Raw genomic sequence first — 27,573 nt, forward strand, 5'->3', positions numbered from 1 at the left:
AATTCTAAAAATATAATCATTATTTTTTTAAAATCATTTATAATTATTATTTTTTTTAGCTCTAAATTTTAAAAAACTCATATTTAAATTAGGCCTGTAAAATATCTAAATTGACTGATTATATTTGAAAATAAATTATATTTATGTAAAGAGAAAATGATATTATGTATGCTAAAAAAAAATAAAATCAAATGGGTGTCATTCAAAGATATGTTTTTTTTAAATATTATATTTGGAAATTGATATTGAAATGGAATCCACGTTTGATAAAATATGAGAGGATGAAGATGATGATGAACCCAATTAGTCAAAAATACTTAGAATTCCCGAAGACTAATTTTCTTTCCATTCTCTCCCCCGGGAAGAAGAAGAAGAAAAAGAAAGAAGAAATCCCGACACTCTCTCTCTTCCTCTCCCTTCCTTTCTTCTTTCTCTCTCTTCTGTAATTTTCTCTTGTTCGCGGAGATTTCCTCTGTTTTCCAGGGTTAGAGGAGAGAACTTGCTAAATCTCTCTCTCTTTCTCTCTTTCTCTCTCTCTCTCTCTCTCTCTCTCAAACATAAAACATGATTCTCGATAAAGGGTCTAAGCAATCCAACCTTGAATGTTTCCTTGATCGTACGACTCCGGTGACCCCTTCCCAATTCCTTCCCAAGGTTGGTTAGTTTATTCATTTCTTCGTCTTTTTTATTGATTTACTCGTCGACCCAATTCAATTTTCTCGATGGGTGTTTGTTTGTTTGTTTGTTTATAGAGCGAGATCAGAAATCTTAACAAGCTTTGGCATCCATGGGAGAGGGAAAAGGTTGAATTTTTCAGACTGTCGGATCTTTGGAATTGTTACGATGAATGGAGTGCTTATGGTGCTGGAGTTCCAATTACCTTAGACACGGGCGAAACCCTAGTTCAATACTATGTTCCTTATCTCTCTGCAATCCAAATCTTCATCAGCACAAACGGTTTAAGGTTCAATTTAATTTGGTTTTATGAACTCTGACATCTTTACTATTTTTTGTTCTGATTTCTTCAATTATGTTTAACAGGGAAGAGATAGAGTCAATATGTGAGACAAGGGATTCTTATAGCGATTCATTAAGCGAAAGTGAGAGTGAGAAACTGTCAACATGGGATGGTTGTTCCTCTCAAGATGGATTGTCTGATCAAGATTGTCTATGGCATGTGAATGATAGACTTGGGACTCTTTATTTTCAGTATTTTGAAAGATCGTCACCTTATGGAAGAGTTCCTCTCATGGAGAAGGTAGAAAATCATCTTATATCATTCTTAAAATCTTGATTTTGACTAGTGACTTTGTCTTTGAATCATTGGACTCATGTTTTTTCTTTGTTTGTTAAGATTTGTGGACTATCACAAAGATACCCGGGATTAATGTCGTTAAGGAATGTAGATCTTTCCCCGGCTAGTTGGATGTCGGTTGCTTGGTACATATAGATAAACCCGATTTTCATCTTCTTAAAAACAAAAACAAGAAGTGATGCACTTACATTTTTTTTTTCAGGTATCCAATTTACCATATTCCCATGGGAAGAACAATAAAGGATTTGTCGACGGGTTTCCTCACTTATCACACACTTTCATCTTGTTTTCAAGGTATCTAGCTATATGATCTTGCTTGATCTTGGGTTATTCAAACAAGTGAAATAACCCTATTTGATTAATGTAGGGTTCTATTACCAAATTTCCATGTTAAAGGATATCACTAGTTTGCTGTGTTTTGATCTCCTTTTATGTTTCTATTTGAGCTTCTTTGGAGGGTTCTTTTCTGTTTATGCTTTATTAGTTGCTGACTAGAAACACATATGTACTTGTTTGTGGGTAGTTTCATTGATGATTTGAATGATGAGATATTGGGATATTTGATATATTCCCATATTTTGGTAGATGAGTTATTTTTATTTTGCAGGTATTGGAAGAAAAAGATTTGATTTTTTTTAGTTTTTGTTTCAGATATGGAGGTTGATGAGGATTGTTTGGGGAATAGAAAGGAAGGAGAAGGGATGGAGAGGATATGGCTAAAGCCATTTGGTTTAGCGACATACAAAATGCAAGGAAACGTGTGGGTCTCGGGGAAGAATGGGCAGGATGATCAAGAGAAGTTGGCTACGCTTTTCAGCGTGGCTGATTCTTGGTTGAAGCAGTTGAAGGTTCAACATCATGATTTTAGCTACTTTGTGGGATTTAGGAATGTTTGATAGTAGTAAATCACGGGTTTGGTTTGTCATTTAGAAAGAAATTAAGAAACTGTTTTGATGAGACATCCTTAATTTGTACAGCCTCTTGTTCTAGGACATCTCTCTGTTTTGTGTTTTAAGTGAGAGCTTTTGCTGACTTGCTGTGAAGAGTTTTTCTTATTATATTCATAGCTGATCACAGTATGATCAAATGTAGATTTGCTAATATGTACCAGGAGAGACAGTGACATTTCATGTAGATTTGATGATGATGATGATGATGAATGTTTAGAACTATGGCTAGTTATTACTGCAATCTTCGAATTTGTTTTTTTTTTTAAATAATCTTTGTTTATTTGTTATGAAAAGTTGAGTTAAATGTTTTGAAAGATGAATTAAAAAAATGCTTGGAGCAGCTAATGTAGGCAGCCAAACTATATAGTTTTGATGTGAATCCCAATTTTTATTTTTCTTGGGCAATAGAAGTTGGTGCATGATGATTTGGGGATAAAATCTTGAGCATAATTAATTAAAGAAGGCAACTAATATTAATTAATTAATAACAACCACTAACTATATATTAGCATAAAAGTTATCTGATTCATAAAACCATAATTAATTAAGGCAGCACCACTTGCTATTATTGGGAATGTTGTCATTTTTATTCACTTTGGAAGATCATAGTGCAATTAGTCCTGAAATGACAATTATTCCAAATTTTAATTTTTAAAATAATGATTTATTTCTATGTCAAATTATTTTCCTATGACATTTTGGTTGGTTTTTCTACAACAATCAAAGAGTAAAAACACATTTAAAAACTATAAAACATAATACAAGTCTACACCAAAAGTTAATAATACTGAACATAGCCAAACTTTATATTTCTATGTCTTTTTTAGATAACAAACCTATTTTATTTGAAGTTTTCAAGACTATTTTTATTTTCCCCCACTCTACTAGAACAAACAAGACAAAAAAAACAAGAGTAATTGAGATGTAGACCTGCTAGAGTCGATTCCTAATCTTTTTCAAGTGGCTGTTATCGATTTTCTTGAAAATCTTACGAGGAATTATTTATTTATCGTTTTTCTCCTTTTGTAACTTACTTTTTCCTAAAAAAGTTTTTTTTATAAAAATTGGCCATTTGGTACAAGAATATTAGTTACTATGGTACAATGAAAATGTCCTCATTTTCCTTTGGATTAGGTATTCTCTTTTGGCAGTCATTTGTTAGCATTGAAAGAAAACTAGATGAAAGATGCAAAAGAGTTTTACAAAATGACCAAAATACCTTTATACAAAATAAACAAATAATAATAGGGGCTGCATAGTTGATAATCTTAGATTTTGACCTTTATTTACTTTGAGTTTAAACAAAAATATATATATATAGTGTTTGACAAAAGAAAATTCATCTACATTTTTTTGTTTGCTCACTATTATTTTCATTTCCCATAATATCTTTTATGTTATGTTTTGTAGTTGCAACATTTCCAAATTTGATGAATCCCACAAATGAAATACTAATATAGAGAAGAAAAAAAATGAAACTCTTGATTACAGCAGATCATGATGATCTTTAGGAACAAAAAGAAAAGAAAACATTTTATTATAATAATGTGAATTAGGGTTGATCATGGAACAGGGTAGGACTTGTTACGACACATGCATTTGTAAGCCATAGGACATGTCTCAGCCTCTTCAATAGTAGAACAAACAAAGCTAACCATCACCAACCGACAAGGCTTGCACGATCCACAAGCGTGCGAACAATCGGGCAGGCGAGAACCTGCTATCTGAACCGTGTCTTCTGCCCCACCCCGCCTCATCCCTGACCGATGCCTGCCCATATGTCTAGCATCGCCATGAAAACAAAAAACATTGAGAAAAATAATAAGAACAATGAAGATTGTACTCTTAATTATGGCCATGTTGTTGATGAATGAAAGTTGTTAATTTGTTAGAGTAGCTATAGCTATATAAGGATATGAAGGTGATGCATGTATTGTATTGAAACAAGTCACAGACAAAAGGAGAGACAAGGACAGGTCACATGAAATAGAGGGTACTATATAAAGAATTTGGAAAAACATGGAAAAACATGTGAGCTTATTTGTTATAGCTTGTTTGATTTAGGGTTGATAATCTGAATTATATATATAATGAGATTGAATCATGAATTATTTGAAAATAGTATCAAATCACCCATTCACCCTAGCTAGTCAAACAAGTTCTTAATTGGTCTCATCTAAAAAAAGTTTTTTTTCTTTTTTTCTTTTAGCTCTATGTTTCAATAATTTTTTAACTTATTAAAGTGAAATTAATATTGTTAACTTAATAGATTAATTATAATGAGCGGACATAATTTATGAAGTTGTAGGAAATTAAATATTAATTTGAATAAAAAAATAAAAATGTCTCTTTATTTGTAAAGGGTTTCATTAACACAGTATGTTGACAATGCATAGAATACGTGCGCAGTAATAAATACAAAAGAAAGATGTAATAAATGAATCCATTTGAATAGTCTGAGTCTATTTGAATAGGTTACAATAAAAATTTAAGAAGTTATCGTCTTTTTAAAAAAAACACATTCTTTTATTTTTAACCGATCAAATATTCTGATTTAGAGCGATTTTGAAAAAAAATTAGGATGTACATAAAATAAAATAACGAACAAAATTTAGATAAAACATGTTATTAAATATAAGTTTTACAATTTTTTAATAATTAAATAATCAAACAGTAAATTATTATTGAATTCTTTTTTAAAAATTAAAAGATAATATAACAATTTTACCGTAAAAAAAAATCGATGGGCTGACCACCCGAAGAGCCATACATACATAGACCTGTCCCAGTACAGACCTAAGTCATTTGAGTGAAAATCATTCTCATACTTTTGACTTACCATCCACACCCGATCTACTTTGAGAATTTATTTTACTACCATCTTGTTTTGTTCGGTTTCGAAAAATTATGATGAGACACTATTTATATTATATGTTTTACAAAATAAAAATATTTATGATAAAATTATATAAGATATAGTGTAATATATTAAAAAATAATATTATTTAAAACTTTTATAAACATAAAAAATAAATAAATTAGTAATGTTATATATTTAATTGTTCGAAACGGAATCAGGACATGAGATACAAATTTTATCCTCGTTCTATTCGGTCATCTAACGATGAAACTGTTTTGTCTGAATGAGGGCAATTCATATCCAAATTCATGAGACAAATTATAATGGTGAGATCATGCTAGAAATTATTTTATTAAAACCTCATAAAATTGATGAGTATATATATAATTAAGTTATGTTTTATCAAACCCAGACCAGACTTAGATCGAGATCATGAAAGTAATTTGAAATGGGCCTAGGCATAAGTGTAAACACCTTGCGTGATTCATAAAAAACCTTCTCAAATCCGAAAACAACATGAAAACATTAAAAGGTCCAACAAATTAAGCTCCATTTTCATTCATGATCAATACCATTAAATTCTTAAGCTTTCATTGCTGATTGATCTCCAACCTATGGGCATCATCCCATGTCATAATTAAGTTGGTTACCTGCCCTTTGCCACATAATCATGAATCAAGATTCAAGATGATGGGTTTGATAACCGGTTCATTTGACTTATATTACTATTTATTTATATCAACACAATACCTAATCTAGTTTATTTTTTTGACTTTTCAAACTTTTATTTTATTAGGGTTAATAAATTGGGAGTAAATAAAAATAATAGCCCTTAATTAGATATTTTAAATTGTAATAGTTTTCTTCTCCCTAATGACTAATCACTCCTATTTTCCTTTAGTAAGTGTTAGTTTAATATTGGTTTTTTACTCAAATATTGTCATTTATTTTATTTAACTATTCAATCACTTAGAACTAGTTTGATATGGGATATTTTTTTGATTTTACCCATTTTTTTTATAAAAAAAATCTCTTTTCATCCTATCAATATTATTCCAATAACCAACAATATTTTTTTATCAAAAAATTTCAAACAAAATATCAAAAAATCAAAAATAGCCCAACATGAAAGAAGACAAGTTGTAAATGTTTCAAAACCCACTCCTAAATAACTTCCCACACCTAGTCTTTCGTACACTTAACTGTTTTATGTGCGTTTAGTGGTTCAGTTTCTTCATCATCATCTTCTTCTTTCTTCCCAAACCAGACAGAGAAATAGAGAAATGATATATCGAATTAGCTAGCATAGCATAGAATCAGACATGTTTGACTCCTTCTTCTTCGGTTGGAGAAAAGCTTCACAATGGTAACACTATAACTCAATCTATCATACTCTGTTTTTATATAATTTATTAAAAATTAATTGCAGCAAGAAGCTAATCAAGAGATTGAGTTGCCGTATCAAGCTTCTCAACAACAAGAGATCCTCTATTATACGCCAATCCCGAATCGACATAGCCCATCTTCTCAAGAACAACTATCGTCAAATCGCCTTTAATCGGGTATTTAATAATTATTTGGCTAAATTATTGGATACAAGTTAATAATTAGTATGATTAACAACGATGTTACCAACTTATTATTATATTATAGGTTGAGCAGCTGATAATGGACGAAAGAAACGTGTCTGCTTATAATCTTCTCGACCATTTCTGCGAATTCACTCTTCTTCATCTTCCTTATATTCGCCATCACAAGTAAGTAAGTAAGTAAAGGGCGGTTGTTGTTGTTATTACAAACATTTTCAAATAATTTCACGAATTGAAAACAGGGACATTCCGAATGACATAAACGAGGCGGTTTCTAGTTTGGTATATGCATCGGCTAGATGCGGCGATCTGCCTGAGCTTCTGGTAATTCGTAAGCTATTTTCTAACCGTTATGGACAAACCTTTGCACTTCTGTCACTCCAATTACTGCCCGGAAACCTAGTCAACCATCAGGTATGTATGTACCATTGATCGAATCATTTTGTTTTGGTGTTTGATAATATAATAACTTATTTACTTAGATTCAATTTATATAGTTATAATGGTTTTAGTTATATTATTTTTGAAAAACTATTGTTTACATAATCATTTCTTTTGTTTAACAATTGAGATCTCTAAAAAGTGGTATAAATTATATAAAAGTATAAATGGTAAGAATTTATAAACAATATAAAGAAGTATAAGTTGGATAAATTATTTTTGTTTTTGTTTGAATTATAATTTTTTTTTTATATAAATGGTATATAGTTTTGAATTTTGTGTTTTATATAGAGAGCGAAAAATAGGAAAATATATGACTGAAATTTGTAAGGAAATAATATGACATCTTTTAATTGAATTGATAATTTAATAGAAGAGAAATTGATAATTTAATAGAAGAGATAATTGGCATCGACTCACATAAAAATGACACATCATTTCCATACAAATTCTATCATATATTTCTAACTCTTTATCATTTCATTTCTCTCTATATTTTGAATAAAAAATTAATTTTATTCTTTTAATTAATTAAAGTGAAAATATGAATTTAAAATTATTTTATTTATTATTACAAATTATTATACTATTATTATTTAATATTATAATTATTATATTTAATAATTAATGAAATTTTAATTATAATATTAAAATTAATTATAATATAAACAGTAAATTATATTTATTTAATTTAAATATTATTAATAATTATAATAAAATAAAAATAATTTATATATTAAATGATATAATTTATAATTTAATTAAATTATACAAAATAATAATTATTAGAATTATCGTTATAAAAATACATATATATTTTTAATTATAAAATTATAATATTGAACTATTTTAAAAATATATATAATATTAAAATAAAATATATTATATAATAATAAATTATATATAATAATAATAATAATAATAATAATAATAATAATGATAATGTTAATAAGGGGTACGATAAAAATTAAAAATTTAGTTGAAAAGAAAAGTGTCGTATCTCGTGGTGTGACTAGTTACAATTTTATACCAAATGATCGGTATAAATTTTATAGGTGCATAATTTTTTACTAATAATAAAAATTGAATAAATATTATATTAAAACATTATTAATAAATTAGTTTCTATTATACCAATAATTTAGTTATTGTATTACATACCAAACATACTTGTAGAGTAGAGCTTATATTATCAATTAAAGGTGGTCTTGATTATGGGACCTTCATGAATAAACCCGACTCAAAAGAAAAAACAAGTCTATTTTATGTGATTTTAAACCACTTCTTTAAAATTAGCTTAAAAATAAGATAATATATCTAACTAGTTAATATAGAAGAATATGAAATGAAAACTTGATTCCTTAAAAATTAATTAAATTATGTTATTATAAATGTAAAAGAGTAGTCTGTAAATATTTTGTAAGATTAATTTATATTTTATTAAATCCATTGTCATGTGATTAAGAAGTGCTTAAAATTAAGCTATTTTTGTTTTATTCATCATTTCATTTTTAGACACTTTAAATTTAGTTTTATTGAGTAATTAATAAATATTGAATAATTAACTACCAATCCCCCATTAAAAAAGTCCTATATATTAGTTTTACATTATATCAAAAAGATATTTAAATTTCAGATATTTTTATTTAGTTTATATAGTACTTGTTCTTGAGAATAATTAATTCTATATTTAAAATTCAGCATTTATATAGTATTCTAACTTAGTTTCAAATAAACTTATGAAATTCTTGACAGGTAAAAGAAAATCTTTCTTTAAGATGTGTTTCGGATGAAGATAAGTATAAAATAATGAAGGAAATCATATCAACGAGCTGTCTCAAAATTGAAGCAATATTGGCCATCGACAATTGTCCATGGCAGGAAGAAATAGTTACATTGATTGAGCCCGAGTACTCATCTGAAACTGCCGATGTCACTCGCATTCCTGATTCTAGAATCGATCTTAACTCTCAAATGGTCTTAGATCATGATCATAAACATCATCAAGATGTTGAAGAGATTCAATCATGGACAAAACAAAATGGGAATTGTCAAGAACAAAGACTATTTAAGTTCAAGTCATTGTCATCGCCTTTATTTGAACCTTGTATGGAAAAGGGAAGCGGAAAAAGGTTGAGAAGAAGGTCAGCTGTTTGTCGGGGATTAATTAATGGAGGCGATGCTAACAACCTTAGTCTTAAAGACGTCGAATATGAGAGTTACTATGGCGCATCATTTGAAGAAAGACGTAAATTTGGAAATAAAAGAAAGTGTCGTAAGAAGGCTAATTTGTAGGAGTTGTTTGTTATAAGATTAATGTTAATTTTTAAATTTATATATCTTAAAAACTAACACTTATATATGTTCTTTATTTAAAAAACATTGCAACAAGATATATTTCTTTTGAGTTTAGATTTTGTTTGTTAGTTTATTTGTTCTGTTTTAGATTCTTTTATAGTTTGCAAATTAAAATCAATCATGTATATTGTGTTTATTTCAATGTACTATCAATTTTTTTTATAAAGTTTGTAGGAAAGCCAAAAAATAAGTGGAAGAGTATGACCTTTTTTTTAAAAAAAAATAGAAGATATATAATACATTATTGTTTTTTTTTCAATACAAACTCATTTTTTTTATCACTAATAAACCTTTCCACTAGAGATCAAACATGGGCCAATAAGAAATGCTAGTTGACTACGACCATTGGATATAAGATGAATATTAATTAGCTCATTATGAAGATTGACTATTTTTATATTTAATAATATTTTTTTGTTTGCTTTTAAATTTGGCATCTTAATGATTTTATTTTATCGATAATAATGTACTTAGGGTGGACATCCTATACTGCATGACCATTTAGTCTAGTGCTGGAGATTGTTCGTGTCTAGGTCCAACCCAGGGTCAACCGTATCGTAGTATTTGTATCGTGCTTATTATACACGTACAAAAATTCATTGGCCCGTCGCCGTGCGAAAAAAGAGTTAGGGAAAACAATTACCATGAAATTGTTAATGAATGCATGATACATCCCTAAATTAAGTATCCGAAATCTAATTTCTTTTAATAAGACATTTATGAAATTTTAAATTAATTATATAAATTTAAATAATGAATAAAAATAAGAATATGAATAATAAAATAAAATTTACACAAAATTTAAACGTGAATTAAATAGTGAAAGTTTATCTAAATGTAAATTTGAATTAATTAATTTAAAATGACTTAAAGAGTAATTAACAAAATATTATTAATTTATAGTAACTTACATTAATTTATCATTATTCGTTGTTATAATAATTTCATATCTATATATATATATAAATAATGATGCTTAAATTTTGAAAGTGTCCGGATTGTCGGGTCGAGAACTGTGGTTAATTTGGATATATATGAGATTAAATGAATATTTTGGTCGGATTCTGGGTTAACCCGCCCATTAACTTAAAACGGTTAAAAATAAAATAATGTTATAGGTATGTTTTGAACTCACAACCTAATCAAACAAGTACAACTCTTTAACCAACTAGACTAATAACATTTTATATTTTAAATTCAACACCAAATTTGATGAACGCTTAATCTTGTAACAATAAATTTTGCTTCCTAGTTATTATTAACAATTGAAAAAATCTTGTAACTTAAATATTGAAAAATAAATATCTTAATTAATTTTGACAAACAAATAATCTTAATTAAAATGAATTATATAGACAAACGATGATCAATTAATAATTTTAATTTATAGTTAATCTTTTCTATAATATAAAATTTTCTTATCTCTAATTCATTATGACACCATGTTATCTACTTTACTCCTCCATCTCAAATTTTAAAAGATAATTCTTTGATAATTTCTTTTAAACCGGATGATAAGCTCAGTATAAGAGATAATGAAATTGTCTAAATGTGTCTAACACATTTCAGTGGTATTATTTTATTTGTTTATTGCATTTTTTATTATTAATTTGTAACATCATACTTTATATATATTATTATTATTATTATTATTATTGAAGACAAAATACTTAACATACATTTCTATCAAAAGGTGTAATAGATTTATAGAGTTAAATAATTTTTGGACATCAATGATCAAATTAAATATGAGTATGGTCAAGATTGGTGTGGTTGGTTTACTAAAATATTTAATTATGGGTGTAACATTTAGAAGGAATTTATTTTACGTAGAATTTTTTTGCGAGTAATCCAGATTTATTGTGAGGGATGAATCTTTGATCAATTTTTGGGACGACACTTGGTGTAGTGTTAAAAGTCTACATGTGATGTATCTTGAGCTTTGTTTCTATAACTATATGTAAAAATGTCATAGTTAAAAACATGTTTGATACTCGATTTAGTGGTTTCACTAGTCGAATTATATAGAAAGAGATTAAACATTAGAAAGAGTTTTTCCATAATCGTGTTTTACTTTTCGTAGAAAGCAAACAAGTGTCTTATATGAACAAAACATTATGGGTTGACAAAATATTAATAGTTTTCATGTGGAGACATTGCTATAATTTGTTCGTTAAGATTATTTCATATGATTTTTGTTGGGAGATGTTTTATAAGTTAAAGATTTCATCTAAGATCATTTTCTTTTGATGAAGCATTATTCACGGTGAAATTTTTACGGATAATATGTGAATGAAAAAATGTTGTATTGTGATAATTTGTTGTCGTATGTGTTACAAGAAAATGAAATCGACAACTCACTTACTTTTGTGTTGTCGAGAAGGTGACTAATATCTATAGTCTTTTGTTGAGTATTATTGAGATTTACTGAGTGATATACGAGTCTTTAGGTAGTTGTTATGAAGTTGATTTTAGGCGGCTAATATGACATGATTATATATTTAGGTTACCATTCAAATTATTTTCTAATGGATTATCTAGTTTGAGAGAAATTATCGAACTTTTAATGATTATAGTCGTCAAATTCATATCATTTATCACTAGTAAAAATAGTATTTTTAACGACCAACATTAATCACGGCGATCATACGCCGTGGTTAATAATTTTTATTAGTGTCGGCGATCTATACGTCGTGGTTAATAATTTTTATTAGTGGCTATGTAATGCCCACACTAACAAGTATTATTAACCACGGTTTTCATTGTATTCGTCGTGACTAATGTTTTGGCTTTTCCTCCACACTCCCGCTATTATTATTAGTCACAGTTTTATTAACTACGGTTTCCTCTCCCTAAAGTCGTGGTTAATAATCAAAAAAATTTAACGTCGACTTTTATAGCGTTGACGAACGACGACTTTGATCGCCGACGTTAATAATCATTAACGTCGGAATTATGTCTTTTAAAAATTCGTCTTTAATAGTCATTTTCCCACTAGTGTATAATACTATATTATGACGTTTCCCGAGATTCGTTTTAGAAAGTCGTTAAAATCGGTCGGGGTAATAGTTTTCTCGAGTACCTACGATCTTGTTTAACTTTGAGCAACGTGGTTGTATTCTATTTTTTTTTCCTTATGTAACACACTTTGTCGTTCTGTTTAAACGTAGGGGTGTTCAATATTTGGTCTGAACCGAATTCAAATTTTATTTTCGATTTTTAAATCAAATTTTAAACCAATTCGAATTCAAATATGATTTTCGGTTTGATTTTTGAGTTGGGGTTTAATTCAATAAGCAAATTAAAAATCGAATTAATTTTTTATTATTTATTTTAATTATTTGTTTTATTCTATATTATATATTTTGTTAGATATATTTAAATGATTATATATTAAATTAACTCTAAAATTTGTTGATAGTGAAGATAAAAAAATGCAAGTGCAATTATTATAATAAATAGTACAATTGTGTAGATATGTTCAATATTTGGTCTGAACCAAATATCCGACCGAATTCTAATCGAATTCGAATAAAACGAATTCGAATTTTAATATTCGGTTTTTGAATTTTCTTAAAAACAATAAAAATTCAAAAAACTCAAATTGAGAAACTCGAATGACCCGAAATCGAACCGATGAACCCCCTACTTAAACGATTTTTATCATTTTTAATAATAATTGACAAAAAAAAAGATTGAAATAATAAACACAAAATTTTACTAGATTCGACCAACAAATACATAAATCTTTGGAAACTCGTCAATTCTATAGATATTTCATAAATAATTGTTCAAACAATTATAAGTTACATTGTCTTTATTAATAATAGTACATCAAAAGTCATAAATACTAAAATTCTCTTAAATCTATGAAAGACCTAACAACTCCAAACAACTACATCAAATCTAACCTGATAAGAATGTGGATTCTACTCACCCATGATATATCATTGGAACCTATGATCATGGCGGTGGCACTAAAAACCATTTATGTCATTTACACCGATGTTGAGATATTCAACTGCTAATTAGGAGAGGATACCGTGTAATAGGTATCACAAATGTTCATAGTGGGCCAACTCAGAACATTGAAAAGCTTGGTCACAATGTAGAACTTGAATACAACTACAAATTATGCTGTAAACAAACAAGCTTTTTTTTTTGGAAAATCTTATAAACAAGTTGACACTATTGAAAAGATGGGGAGACAATTGGAAAAAGTAAAAAAATCAGGCAAGAAGAGGTAGTATATAAAATTTATAATAATATCAACTACACTCGAAAAAAGTAGATAAAGGGAGCTACAAATATGTGAATGCTGACTCTCCTTGCTAATTTAAAAAGTTCTCAAATAAATTAACTTTGTTTTTTTTACTTATTTTCTTAATTTTGGAGGTCACAACCGTAGCTAATCAATTTCTTAATACCATTCTAAAGTGTATAAACTTATTAAATTATGACAAATCTTGTTTTCATTGCATATAGTTTTTTCTTTCATGTTCCAAGCAAACTTTAAATAATAATAAAAATTATATACATGACTACAAAGGAAAGAAATTAAACCAACAAACCACAACAATAACATATGTTATTCTAGGTAATGATATTATATATCTCCATGAAATATTGAATTGAAACAATAAAAAGAAAAGGAAACTCTAAATACAATATTTCAATTCAATTGTATGAAAAGAGCCCCACTTAAAAAGAAAAACAAAACAAAAGTTTAAATAATGGTTGACAAACATACACTAATATATATGAAAAGGGTTTAACTTAGTGGCATTTCATAAACAAACCCATTATCTGGTTGAGTTGAGTGAATAGCACATCCAACAAACCAATTACCTTAATTGAAATGAATGATATTCTAAAATTTAAAACACTTAAAACCGACCAAAGAACCCCTAATGTATGTATGGATAAGGAAGTCAACCTTGGTTTGGTTTGGTTTGATTAAATGAATTAATTATAATGAATCCAGCTGGACCATGTCTTAATGTTTGTCAACCAATGATCAAACCCTTATCGCATTCAATGCATTATTTTATAAATATCTTCTTATCCTTCCATTATAATTAAATTATATGCAACACAACTCTCTAATCCATTTCATGTTTTAATTATATTTTAATCTAAAGATAAGTGTTACTCTTTCTTCAACCCTAAAATATTATAAAGTTAATTAGCCATATCCTAACACTCATTATAACACTAACCTATTAATTTAATAAAAGTCAACACCATAACACAAATTATTATTATTTTCCTTACAAATAGATTAATTAACATCCATTCACAAAGTTCCTCTTCTATTTTTTATTTTTATTTTTTTAAGAAAAAAAGAATAAAATTAAAATATATATTTTTCTTTGGAATTTATTCTTAGGATACTAGCTAACACCATCCCTAATGCAACATTCTTTATTTGAATGAGAGTATTTTTAGTGAAAATTAAATTTAAATATATATTCTTTAAAAAAATACATGTTAAGAAATAATTTAAAGCATTAAAAATATGAAACTTCATTTTTAATATTTTAAAACTAAATTTAAATAGAGTTCTTTATTTGGCCTACTTCATATTTGATGAATCTAATCTAGGAATATTGTTCACTTTTATTTGTTTTTTGTTTTTTGTTTTTTTTAAGTTAAGGTCAATATTTGATTAAAAAAATAATAAAAGCTTCCTCCGAAACCCCTGAGATAACATGATATATATATATATATATATAAAAGTTTCATATGGTCTTTATTTGGAATTATAGTTTTTTAATAATATTTTATTTTATTTGGGTGATTATACGAAATAATGTTTGGAAATATAGTTTAATTATATATATATATATATTAACAAATTTAATAAAAATGTTTGTTTAACTTCTACTTTATGTATTTTAAAACATGATCAAATTAGTCTGTTAATGATTATTTTTAAATAATTCACTATTTATTCTATCGTTATATAATTTAAATTATCAAATAAAATATTAAATTATTTTTAAGTATTAAATAATAAAAACAATTTACTCAAATAATATTTTCTTATATCAACCAAAGTTTTTTCTTTCTTCCAATTAAATAATTCCATATTAAACAAAGCATTAGTATAGAGTTTTTTAAGACTATATATTATAAGAAATGAAAACAAAACATTTAAGTTTGATTAATAGTTTAATTAATTTAATAAGAGAATAATTTGATGAAGTATTAAGTTATTTAAAAAAGAATTAAACCCTTAGAAACAAAAGGATTAATCAACATATATAAATATTAGTCTTAATATATGAGTTATCCTTAATAATATTTTATAAGCAATCATTTTATGAAAACCAACAAAGATGATTAAATAAATCAAAATTAATTAGCTAAAGGACATGATTTTAATTAAGAGATGATAATTATGGTTCTATTATTATATCACATACCCACTCATAAAAGGACAAAACTATAACTGTAATCATTATAGGTCCGTTTAAATTATTTGAAGTGTTGAACCCGCATCTTATTTTATTTCTGTTAAATAGTTTTTTTTGTGTGAAAGTTTTTTTTTTAATAAAATCAATAATATTTAATTAAAATAAATGATTTTATTTGTTTGTAGAAGTAATAATACAATTTTTATTTTTATTTATTTTATACTTATAATTTATTATTTTATAAAAAAAATAAAATTTTAAAAATATGTTTAACTTCCCTAAATATTTTATAATTTATAAAATAATATTAAACTAAATTAAAATTAAAATTAAAATTAATAAAATTATAATAATTAAAAAATCTTAAGAATAAAATAAACTTACTTCTGATGTGATTATAATTAAAAAAAAATAAATGTGATTATTTTTTATATTTAACACTCTTCACTTATTATTTTATTATAATATTTTATTTACTATATTTAATATAAAAAACTATTAATTGAGTCAAAAACGTGCTTAAAAGGGTTTAAATGTGTTAAGGGATTCAAAAACGGGTTAAATATGTCTAATTTTAAAACGTGTTAAGACAAAGACAAATATGCCTACATCCTACATCCAGTAATCTTTTATCCTTTTTGAGTCTTTTTATTTAGTGATATTATATAATTTTTAGAAGAAAAAAAATTATGTCTAATTTTAAAATGTCAAAATGTGTTAAATGAATAAAAATGTGTTAAACATGTCAAATAAATGTTAATTAAGTTTAAAATTTGTTAAACGGATTCAATTTAATTAAGTCAAAAGGATAAAGAAAACGTATAAAGATTATAAATAAGAAAAATAAATTTAATTTATTAAAAATCAAAGTTAATTAAGCAACAATATTTGATCAATTTAATTTGAGTTTGAGTTGTATATAAATGGTATAATTTAGTTGAATTTATTAGCTTGCTACCTCTAAATTTGCCATTCTCATGTATAAGCTGTCTGCAACTAGTTTCGTGTGGAGATTATAAAAAATAAAATAATATTAAGAATAAAAAAGAATATTAAAAAATTTAATAATGTGAATAAATAGAAATCATTATGAAATTTGAATTATTTGAGGTAAATTTAGAATTTTACTTTTATTTATATTGAAATATATACATATACATCTATAAATAAATAAATAAATAAATAAATAAAGTATTAAATTAATTTTTATTTATAACAAATGGATATCAAATAATATTTCTATTTTAGAGTAAAAGGAGACACAATATTATGGCAAGGATTTGTAGCACTACTTCAGTGATTAGATTATCAGTCTTCTCGGTTTTGGCGTTGGATTCTTCACTTCTCCTAGTCTGAGGTCCATCATTGAGTGTGTTAAAGTCAAATATAGCTTCGTTTGATTCAGCGTATATAAAGCGCCGTATTTGAACGTTTCCGTAATAAGGTCACTTAAAAAATTATAATCAAACATATTTTTACCTTTAAACTCAATTTTCTCTTTATCTCCCTTCAGTGTTTAAACTTATAATTTCAGTATTTTTTTTCTCTCATCACTTTTAAATATTTTTTTATTCATTCTCTCTTATCTATTTCATTCATTTTTAATTATTTTATTCATTATCTTTCGTTTATTTAATCTCTATCTAATTATTTTATTCATTCTCTCATTTATTTCATCCATTTTAATATTTTAATAAAATTATTATAATAATAAAATGTACATTTAAATATATTTTTAATTTATTATTTATAAAATAAGTATCTTAATATATATAAAATAAGCAAAATATTAAATATAATTACACTTTAATTTTTTTAATTTATAAATATAATTTTGAAAATAAAACTAGTCTTAATTAATTAATTAATTATATATATATATATATATATTATAATTGAAATGAATTGAACAAGCGTAACCTAAAGAATTATATAGAAAGATGGTGAGAGAACTAAAAATAGAATTGACAGTTATAAGATTAGGGGGACATGTCCACCGATCCGGTATTTCGGATTGGATATCTAACTTTGGATTTTTTAAAAATTGCGATCCGTATCCGATCCGGTATCCGACCACTATCCGATCCGAAAACACCGGATAGGATCGGTCAGTCGGATACCCGCTGATCCAATTTTTTTTCATATTTTTATTTTTTTTCAAATGCTAGAAATGTGAAATTGTTCATCAATTAAGGATCTCAAAATTCAACTTATAAGTGCTATACATATCAAAAATATAATTCAAATGCCAAAATGAAGTTATTATTTTTTTAAAACAAAAAAAAAAACATTAATTCACCCAAGTGATCCAATATTTTTGTGGCAACAACTCGAGCCTCTAATGTGGCAATGACTAATGACGATTTGAGAAATTCACAAACAGATCTAGAAAATAGGAAGATAAATGGAATTAAGAGATATTTCATTTTTTATTGAAGTTTGAGTTTGTAAGGAAGATAAACGAGAAGAAAAAGAAAGGAAGAGAGAAATTTATTTAATAATATTTTTGTTTGGATTTATTGTTTATTTAATAAATTTTAAAAATTATCGGATCGATTTCGGATATTCCATTTTTTTTCCCGATCCGTATTCAATCCAGAAATCCGGTAAAAATATCGGATCGATATTCGAATCCGATCCATTGAATTCGGATTTTTTCGAATCAGATCGGCCGGATCAACGGATTAGATATTTCAGATCAGATTTTTTGTCACCCATAGAGGGGAGTGTGAAAAAGTGAAAATATATAATAATAATAATAATAAATTACTTTTGTTTATTGAATGAATTATCTAAATATTTAAAAAAAAAATAGAAATATAAATTGAAATGAAGGTAAAAAAGTGATTTTCAAATAAGAGAGAGAAGACTGAAAATTTTAAAATATTATAAAATATTTTTATATATTTTTTATATCATATATATATATATATATATTTTGAATATATTTAAAATTATACATTTATAAAAATTAATATATTAATATTTTAAAATATATTATTTTTTAATTTAAGTCATTTATTAATATTTAAAATTATATATTAAAATTTTCAAATAAATTATTCTTTAATTTAAATCATTTATTAATATTTAAATTAAATTAATATATATATATATATATATATATATATATATATATATATAACATTACATTATATATATATATATAATATTAATATTAAATAATATTATAAATATAAAAAATAAATAAATTGGGCGTATAAGCTGAATCAAACCTACATAAGTTTAACGATTAAATAATCTGAGATTATATCAAACATACCTGTAAATAAGTTAAATAAACTTGCGTCAATAAGTTGAATCAAACTAGCCCAAAGTCTTTTGGGATCAAATCTATATATATATAATGATGCTTAATTTTTAAAGTGTCCGGATTGACGGGTCGAGAGCTGTGGTTAATTTGGATACTTGGGTCGGATTGTGGGTTGACCCGTTTTTAAATTTAAAACGGTTAAAATTAAAATTAAAAATGCTAGAACTATATTTCGAACTTACAACCTAACAAAACAAGTAAAACTCTCTAACCAACTAGGCTACAAAGACTTTATATTTTAAATTCAACACCAAATTTGATAAACGCGGGACGTTTTAATATTAATATAAGTTCAACTTTTTAACTATTTAATCTATATATATATATAATGATGCTTAATTTTTAAAGTGTCCGGATTGACGGGTCGAGAGCTGTGGTTAATTTGGATACTTGGGTCGGATTGTGGGTTGACCCGTTTTTAAATTTAAACGGTTAAAATTAAAATTAAAAATGCTAGAACTATGTTTCGAACTTGCAACCTAACAAAACAAGTAAAACTCTTTAACCAACTAGGCTACAAAGACATTATATTTTAAATTCAACACCAAATTTGATAAACGTGGGACGTTTTAATATTAATATAAGTTCAACTTTTTAACTCTCTAATCTATATATATATAATAGATTGCCGGACTGAGAGTTGTGATTAAATTGGATACTTGGATCGGATTGTGGGTTGACCCACCCATAAACTTAAAACGGTTAAAAATAAAATTAAAAATGTTATCCGTAATTTTTTTCACGGTTTTTATATTATTACTCGTGCAAATGCACGGGCTAAATGCTAGTTATTAATAAGATGGAGAGTAAATTTTTGACCTAAAAGAATAAAATGATCTCTAAGATATGTCGTTTAATGTTTATTAAGAGTGTGTTAGCTTCGATGCCTATATATATGATGTCTTTATTTGTGATACTGAAAATATGTAGCGGTTAAAATGGAGAGAATTATGAGCATATTTTTGTAGGGGCCGTCAAATTCTTCTTTTACTCGTCTCGTTAGCTGAGAGAAAGTTAAATAACTAAAGATAACAGAAGTTTGGATATTCAAGACTTAGTTGCTTTTAATAAAGTTTTGTTCTCTAAATGGTGTAGCAAATATGCGTTGAAGGAAAACAACCTTTGGGCAAGATTTATCAAGAGAAACTATGATCAAAATTGGTTTAGTTGGTTCACTAAGTTGTCCAATCTCATAGTTGGTTGTTGTATTTAGAGGGCATTTTCGTTATATGGAAGTATTTTTGTGATCAAACAATATTTATTGTTTGTGATGGAGGCTGACATTTGGTGTGGGGTAATGTCTTGCTACTGAATTTTTGGTGTTGCTTCTATTGTCATTTGTAGAGATTATATTGTCAAGAAAGTGTTTGATCCGCACTCATGTAGTTTTGTTAGTATGATCAAATACAAGAGACGCCCTCAGGGTGCTGAAGTCCTTGATCATGCGAGATTGTTAGATTTAATGGGTTCTAAGGAGGTTAACCCGATTAGCTGTGATGTTATGCGATGGTGTAATATGGAAACTTTTAATGTTGGTCATTGTTATTTAATTAAGTCACCACGTCTAGTTTTTGTAGGGACTTGTTATGGAACTCTAAGGTGCTTACTAAGATTTCGTTCTTTGGTTGGAGTGCGATTCATGGAGGTATCTTAACGGATGACAAAATTAAGTGTAAGGACTTTATAATGGCGAGTCCATGTCGAATGTGCCTTAAGGAAGAAGAGATGGCTCTGCACCTCCTCTTGCACTATCAGTCTGTGATTGGGAATTGGAGCCTTCTTTGAACTTTGATTATGGTTCAATGAGTTATGTCTAAATCCATTGGTAGTTATTGGGACGTTTGAGTGGAGGTAGCCAATTTGGTTAGTCTAAAATAGTGGGATTATTTGGTTTGAGTGGAGGTAGCCAATTTGGTTGGTCTAAAATAGTGGTTAGAGTGGAACTGAGAAACTTTTGACAACTATAGACGGACGATGAGGTCCATTCACAACGTTATTATCATTACGTTGTCTGAAGTGAGGTTCGGTAAGAATGTGGACTCGACGGGTGATCTCATTGCTATTTTTTTTTTTAAAATCATGCAATATAATATAATTGATAATCGTTTAAACATGACGACAAAAATAATACAAAAATACGAGTGTTTATCTAGTCACCAAACACACTCAAAATACAACGAGATTAACCATTTGAGCGTAACAATTAAAACATAAACATGCTTACCAACGAATAAAACAAAACATAAACTTTAACATTAACGAGCTCTAAAATCTTCAAGAAGATCAATTAGTTCATTGACCGCCTACACCGATTTTTCAAAAGAGATATTTTTTATCGTCATAATAATAGTGTTGTGGAGTAAGCGCATTGGTCGACCTCGATTACTGAATGTACTACAGTTCCTTTCGAACCAAATAGTCCACCATAAAATAATCGGGATATGGACTCAATCCAATCGAGCTCACAGTTGTTATCCAAACATCCCAACAATCGATGATTGACTCAAGCATCACCCACTCAATGTGAATCATGTTCCAAAGTAGGCTCCAAATCGCAGTCACTCAATTACAATGCGAAAGCAAGTGAGGCGTTGTCTCTCTCTATTCACAACAAACTCTGCAACTACTAACCGTTATGCACTATTTTTTTCATACATCTATCATCCGTTAAGATACCTCCATACAAACACTTAATCCAAAAAACGAGATTTTTTAAAAGAATGTAGAATAAGAAAAACACAAAATCTCTATTCTATTATAATTTATTTTTCATTTTGTTTAGAGAAATGATTGAGAGAGTGAATTTGAAAGAATGAATTGATGAGAAAATGATGTATTATAATATGATTGGCTACAAGAATAATAAAATCACTCTCCTACTTTCTCTTTTATATTTTTTAATTTTCTAACCAATAATTAATATCAAATCATTCTAACACCCAATTCTCTTCACCCTATCACTTTTTTTATTAACACTCAATTCAAAGCTAACTAATCATTTGAAAACATTTAACGAACTTAAACAAAACAAATATTTTGTTAATTATTTAATTTAGATATTAATTTAGCTAATTGTATGAAATTATGTGAAATTAATAAATATAAATATAAGAAAATATATTATTTTATATATTATTCAGATATTAATTTAGTTAATTATATGAAATTGTGTGAAATTAATAATTATAAATTAAGAAAAATATTTATTATCCACCACCAAAACAATAAGGAACCCACCTTGAAGTGGGTGTTGTTGAAGAGAAAAAAATATATATAAATGAAAAGGATAGAAAGTTAAATTTTATTGTTTATTTATTTTATTTTATTTTTGGGTGGAATTGAAATCGAAAAGGAAACAATATTATCTGAAGGCTTGACGCGTGGGCCCCACAAGACTGTGCCGCGCTTTTCATACAAACCGACACGTGCCATCTTTCACCGACCTTTTTCTAATTTCTTGTTTTGACTTGTATTTTTTTAATATAATTTTGTTTCCTCTGTTGTACAGTAAAGTCGGTTTATCCGCCGAAAGTGGGGAGCCTCTACAGCAGATTTATTCAATAATATTTTATTTAAATTTTATTTATTCTAAAACAGTTTTTTTTTTCAAAGACAGAAGATATTATAAGGCTGTTAATAAAACAAATCATTATATACAAATGAGTAAAAACAATAATTCATTAAAATTAAATAGAAAACACGTTTTTATTTAGACAAGCTTAAATAATTTGAGAAGCAATCAAATTATATTTTTATAAATATTATAAATGAGAAGTTTGAAACAAAATTAGGTAAGAGAGCTTATAAATCTGCAATCTATTTTGATTTAACTACCGTATTGAAATTAATTTATGTTATTTTTTAATATTTAGAGAAAATCAATTAAATTTACATTAAAATTAAATAGTTAATAAAAAATAAATTTTGTATTTTTTATTGAGATATTTCACCTTTTCTAGATGTGGAGGCAATAATTGAAGGAATAAAATATTCAAATAAATTAAATAATAATTGTTTACTTTTTTTTAAGCTAAAAATCTAGAAAAGAAATTAAAAAAATTTAAAAATTAAGAAACACAGAATATGAATGTAAATAGTATGATTGTATTTTTGGATAAAGAGTATTAATAATGTCTCTAATTGATAACATTTTTTCATTATTATTATTATAATACTTGAATTTATAATAGAAAATTTATTAATATTATTATATAAATGAAACTAGTATTAATATTTTTATCTTTTATTATATTTTATTTAATTAAAAATATAAAATATTATTTTTTTATATCACAATGTTTAAAATATATAAAATATTTAAGTCTAATATCTTATCATACTAATCATATTTATTTTTAAAAAATATATATATAAATAAATACTTGAATAATTCAAATTTTTTCTAATTCTAAAAAAATTATCTATCAAATATAAATAATATAAGATAAAATTTTTAAAATATTATATATTAGTAATGAATCAAATTAAATATAACATTTTATATATATGTATAATTTTTTATAATAATATTTTTTATTAAAATATATCATATTTGATTTTTCTAATATTTTTTAAATAATTTTTCATATAAAATTTATATTTAAATTACTTTATTATAATTTTATTATTAATATATAATATTTTAAAAAATATATAAAAATGATTATATTATTATTAAAAAAATAAGTTTTTAATTTTATTTTAAATAATTAAAATAATATTATCTAAGTAATTGAAATAATTTCTTTTAATAAATAAATTTAAAAATATATTATTATTTTAATTATAAATAACTTCTAATATAATTGTAAAAATATATATATATATATAATATTATAATGATAAAAGAGTGAACATAATGATAATGAGAGAAAAAGAGAAATAGATTATTCCTAAATATTCGATCATTTCATTTTACTTTTATTCAAGTTTAAAATCAAGAAAAGAAAGTCACAAAAATCCAAAACTTTAGTTAAAAAATCCAAAATTAAGTGATAATACGAACAAAGTTATTAAATTTATTAATATATATATATATATATATATATATATATATAATTATGATATATTTTAAAATTTATTTAAATTAAAATTTAATATTAGAAAAAAGTATTTGTATGATAGTGTCTAAATATAAATTTAAAGGAAAATTTTCATCGAGTCATTATTAGAATAAAAAAATTCTCAAATACAAAACATTCAAATTTTAAACTTAAACTATATAGAAATATATCATTTATATTAAATAACTTAAATAATAAGATATTGATATTTTAATACAAATTATATATATATATATATATATATAATTTTTTTATTTTTTTATTTTTTTTTTTAGAGTTGTAAGTCGTAAGAGAATAATTACGTGTAACAAGTAAATAAAAGTAAATTGTAAAATATATATATATATATATATATAAATTATGAATATATTTATTATATATTATAATAATTAATTGAAATTATCTAGTAGCTCTCTAATTAATTTGGATGTTCATCTTGAATGTAAATGATCACAGTATAAATGATCATAAATAACTTGTTGTCAATATATATAGATTTGGGTCAAAATTTAATTTATAAAACATATATTAATAAATAAAATTATAAATATTACTTAACATTCCTAAATAATTTAATAGTTAAAATGGTATGTTTCAAATTAGAATTCATATTAAGGAGTTTTTGAAAATTATAAAAATTAAATGTGAGAGTTAATTTTGGTATTTTTATTTATAAACAAATATGATAGGCTTAAATTGAAAAGTCTAATATTATAAACATTGGTTTGGTTGACAAACTTTTTAATTTTTATTTTTGAAAAGTATAATGTTAGAAACAAACTTTTTATTTTTATTCTTTTGAAAATTACAATAAGTAATTAAGAAATGATTTAAGTAATTGAGTGTTTTTAATCTTTATTTTAAAAGATTGTAAAACAGCAATCATTTATGTCACTTTCTATAATTGTTGTGATATTAGTTTTCATATTGTAATCTTGTAACACGTGTATTATTATAATGATTTATAATAATAATTATATAACTTGATTTTTATGCTTAAATTAACTGAGTTTTCTTTATTTTTATTTTAAAACACTTTTAAAGGTTTTGATTCTCATAAACTTATTTAATGTTTAATTGCATTATTTTTTGTTTTATTGACTTGATACTACTGTATTACTTAAAATAGTATAATATTAACTATATTTTAATATTGCAATATAGACATCCTAGTTTGAAATAAAACATTTATATCTATATTTTTGGGAAATATGATGATTTTATTAAAATTTTAGAAAAGAGTTTACAATATATTGTAAGAAATATATATATATATATATATATATAAGTTGTTCAATTTTCCAATGTCTATTTTAAATATAATTTAAAAATAATAATATTAATTCTTTTTAATCTAATAATAACTTAAGACCATGCTAAATTTCTATATTCAACCAAATAATAATTAACCGATTATTTATAATATTAAATATTATTCATATTTTTTTATTAGTTACATAATTAAAATTTTAATATATTTATTTTTTAAATTTAAGTTTTCCATAAAAATAAATAAATATAGCAACTAGACAAATACAAAGATGTCATAAAGAAAATGACTTCCCAAAATTTCAAAGGGCCTAATTGAATATGATGATGGGGCTAGAATGCAACAATTTATTATTCAAGACAACCTGTTTTCTGCAGCTTATTTATGCCAAAATGATTATCAGAAACTCTAATAAAAAAAAAATAATCTTATTAATTTTACCAAATTTTTGCTAATTATGTTTGAGTTATTTAAATAATTTAAATTTAAAATATATTTTTTACTTTTTTTATTAAATTGTTTTATTCATTAAATAAAATAGTAAAATATCATTTTTTTAATTATTATATTATATTTTATCTTTATATATTAATATATTTTAAATTTTCTTACCAAAAATTTTCTATATTTTTTTAAATCAACCCAATCATTAATTTCAAGTAACTAAGATTATAATAATAAGTCAATCTGAAATAACCTTAAGAATATAAAAAATCATTTTAAATATATATATATATATATATATATATATATATATATATATATATATATATATATATATATTTAATAACTTTAATCATTTCCTCATATAATCTAAATAAACCACCTTTTCATATATGAAACAAAACTTTCATATTATTTAAAAAGTGTAGCATTATACAAGCCTCAAAAAATTTGATTTAATCTTATTTTTTTTTAAGTTAAAAGAATTAAGATTTGTTTTTATAAAGATCTAGTTTAATATTATTTTTTAAAAGTAAAATACTCATAAAATTTAATAATTTAAAATTATAAAAAAAACAATGAATATTTTAATTTATAAATATGAAAAATGAAGAGAGCAGACGAAATATTGACAAATAAAAAATGATGTGTGAGTGGATGAAAAATCTAAAAACTTATTAGGATGGTTTCTATAAATATTTTTTAAAAAGGTTGGATTTTTAGTAAAAATCTTTTATCACAATTTTTTTTAATCATGAAATTACTCTTTTAATTTTATAAAATTTAAACTTTAAATATAATATTTTTTTCATAGTAATCCAAACCTCAAATAATTTAATTTTTTATTAAATATATTTATTTAATTTTTGGTAAAATCTCAATTAAAATCCAAATATCAAATATAAAACAACCTCTACTAAAAATACTAAAATAGAATCATTTATAGTACTTAAATTTAACTTCATTTGGTTAGATATATATTTTTAATTAATTTGTTATCATTCACTTTATATCAAAATCAGCAATATATATTTTTGACCCAAAAAAAAAAACCAAATTTTCTTACAAAACCGAACTAATAAGCCAAAGAGGACCCACTCAAACATCCAATCACAAGTGTTTCTCTCTCTAGACTTTTCATCCTAAGCATCAAGAAAGATCTTTTCCTGCTCTCTTATTTAGCCACCTATGATCTTTCCTTCTTCCTCCATCCTCCAAAATATCTCAAGACTCTCTTTCTCTCTCTCTTCTCGTGCTCTTGAATTACAGATAGATTCTCTCTCTCTCTCCCCGTGCTCTTCAATTACGTCTTCTTTTTTGATCAGATCTCGAGACAATTTTGATGGGTTTCTCAATAATTCTACCTTTCTTGTTTTCACCCTTGTTCTTCATTCACAGTTTCCATAATTAAACATTTCCTTTCCTTTTCCATTTCCATTTACAATCAAAGTTTAAATTTCATTCTTTTTTAGATTTCCCATTCAATTTGTTGGCTACCCATCTAAAAAATTTCAAATTTCATAGTGAAGT

General features: G+C 25.1%; 3 protein-coding genes across 3 annotated transcripts; 2 read left to right on the top strand and 1 right to left on the bottom strand.

The window, feature by feature from the left end:
• The first annotated feature begins 390 nt into the window (after positions 1 to 390).
• Positions 391 to 2,525, top strand: LOC124917507. The gene is made up of 6 exons (XM_047457918.1): positions 391 to 654; positions 753 to 964; positions 1,042 to 1,258; positions 1,355 to 1,440; positions 1,518 to 1,609; positions 1,967 to 2,525. The coding sequence occupies exons 1-6, from the start codon at positions 565 to 567 to the stop codon at positions 2,209 to 2,211; spliced, it is 942 nt and encodes a 313-aa protein (XP_047313874.1). The 5' UTR covers positions 391 to 564; the 3' UTR covers positions 2,212 to 2,525.
• Positions 2,526 to 3,781: 1,256 nt separating this feature from the next.
• LOC124917539 (protein EPIDERMAL PATTERNING FACTOR 1) lies at positions 3,782 to 4,062 on the bottom strand. The gene has a single exon (XM_047457949.1). It carries the CDS (start codon positions 4,041 to 4,043, stop codon positions 3,828 to 3,830), a length of 216 nt encoding a protein of 71 aa, XP_047313905.1. The 5' UTR covers positions 4,044 to 4,062; the 3' UTR covers positions 3,782 to 3,827.
• Positions 4,063 to 6,416: 2,354 nt separating this feature from the next.
• Positions 6,417 to 9,450, top strand: LOC124917511. Its single transcript, XM_047457921.1, has 5 exons — positions 6,417 to 6,491; positions 6,555 to 6,687; positions 6,779 to 6,882; positions 6,957 to 7,128; positions 8,911 to 9,450. Exons 1-5 carry the CDS (start codon positions 6,448 to 6,450, stop codon positions 9,448 to 9,450), a joined length of 993 nt encoding a protein of 330 aa, XP_047313877.1. The 5' UTR covers positions 6,417 to 6,447.
• Positions 9,451 to 27,573: the final 18,123 nt, after the last annotated feature.

This window comes from Impatiens glandulifera, unplaced genomic scaffold, assembly GCF_907164915.1.
Source record: "Impatiens glandulifera unplaced genomic scaffold, dImpGla2.1, whole genome shotgun sequence".
In the NCBI taxonomy this organism is placed as follows: domain Eukaryota; kingdom Viridiplantae; phylum Streptophyta; class Magnoliopsida; order Ericales; family Balsaminaceae; genus Impatiens; species Impatiens glandulifera.

What these genes read in the sequence shown, in the direction of transcription:
- LOC124917539 (XM_047457949.1), bottom strand. Translation starts at nt 4,043, where the DNA reads ATGGGCAGGCATCGGTCAGGGATGAGGCGGGGTGGGGCAGAAGACACG.
- LOC124917511 (XM_047457921.1), top strand. Translation starts at nt 6,448, where the DNA reads ATGTTTGACTCCTTCTTCTTCGGTTGGAGAAAAGCTTCACAATG. An exon ending in TGGAGAAAAGCTTCACAATG is followed by an intron (nt 6,492 to 6,554) that starts GTAACACTATAA and finishes AATTAATTGCAG; the next exon opens with CAAGAAGCTAATCAAGAGAT. An exon ending in CCTTATATTCGCCATCACAA is followed by an intron (nt 6,883 to 6,956) that starts GTAAGTAAGTAA and finishes AATTGAAAACAG; the next exon opens with GGACATTCCGAATGACATAA.
- LOC124917507 (XM_047457918.1), top strand. Translation starts at nt 565, where the DNA reads ATGATTCTCGATAAAGGGTCTAAGCAATCCAACCTTGAATGTTTCCTT. An exon ending in CTTCCCAATTCCTTCCCAAG is followed by an intron (nt 655 to 752) that starts GTTGGTTAGTTT and finishes GTTTGTTTATAG; the next exon opens with AGCGAGATCAGAAATCTTAA. An exon ending in ACTTTCATCTTGTTTTCAAG is followed by an intron (nt 1,610 to 1,966) that starts GTATCTAGCTAT and finishes TTTTTGTTTCAG; the next exon opens with ATATGGAGGTTGATGAGGAT.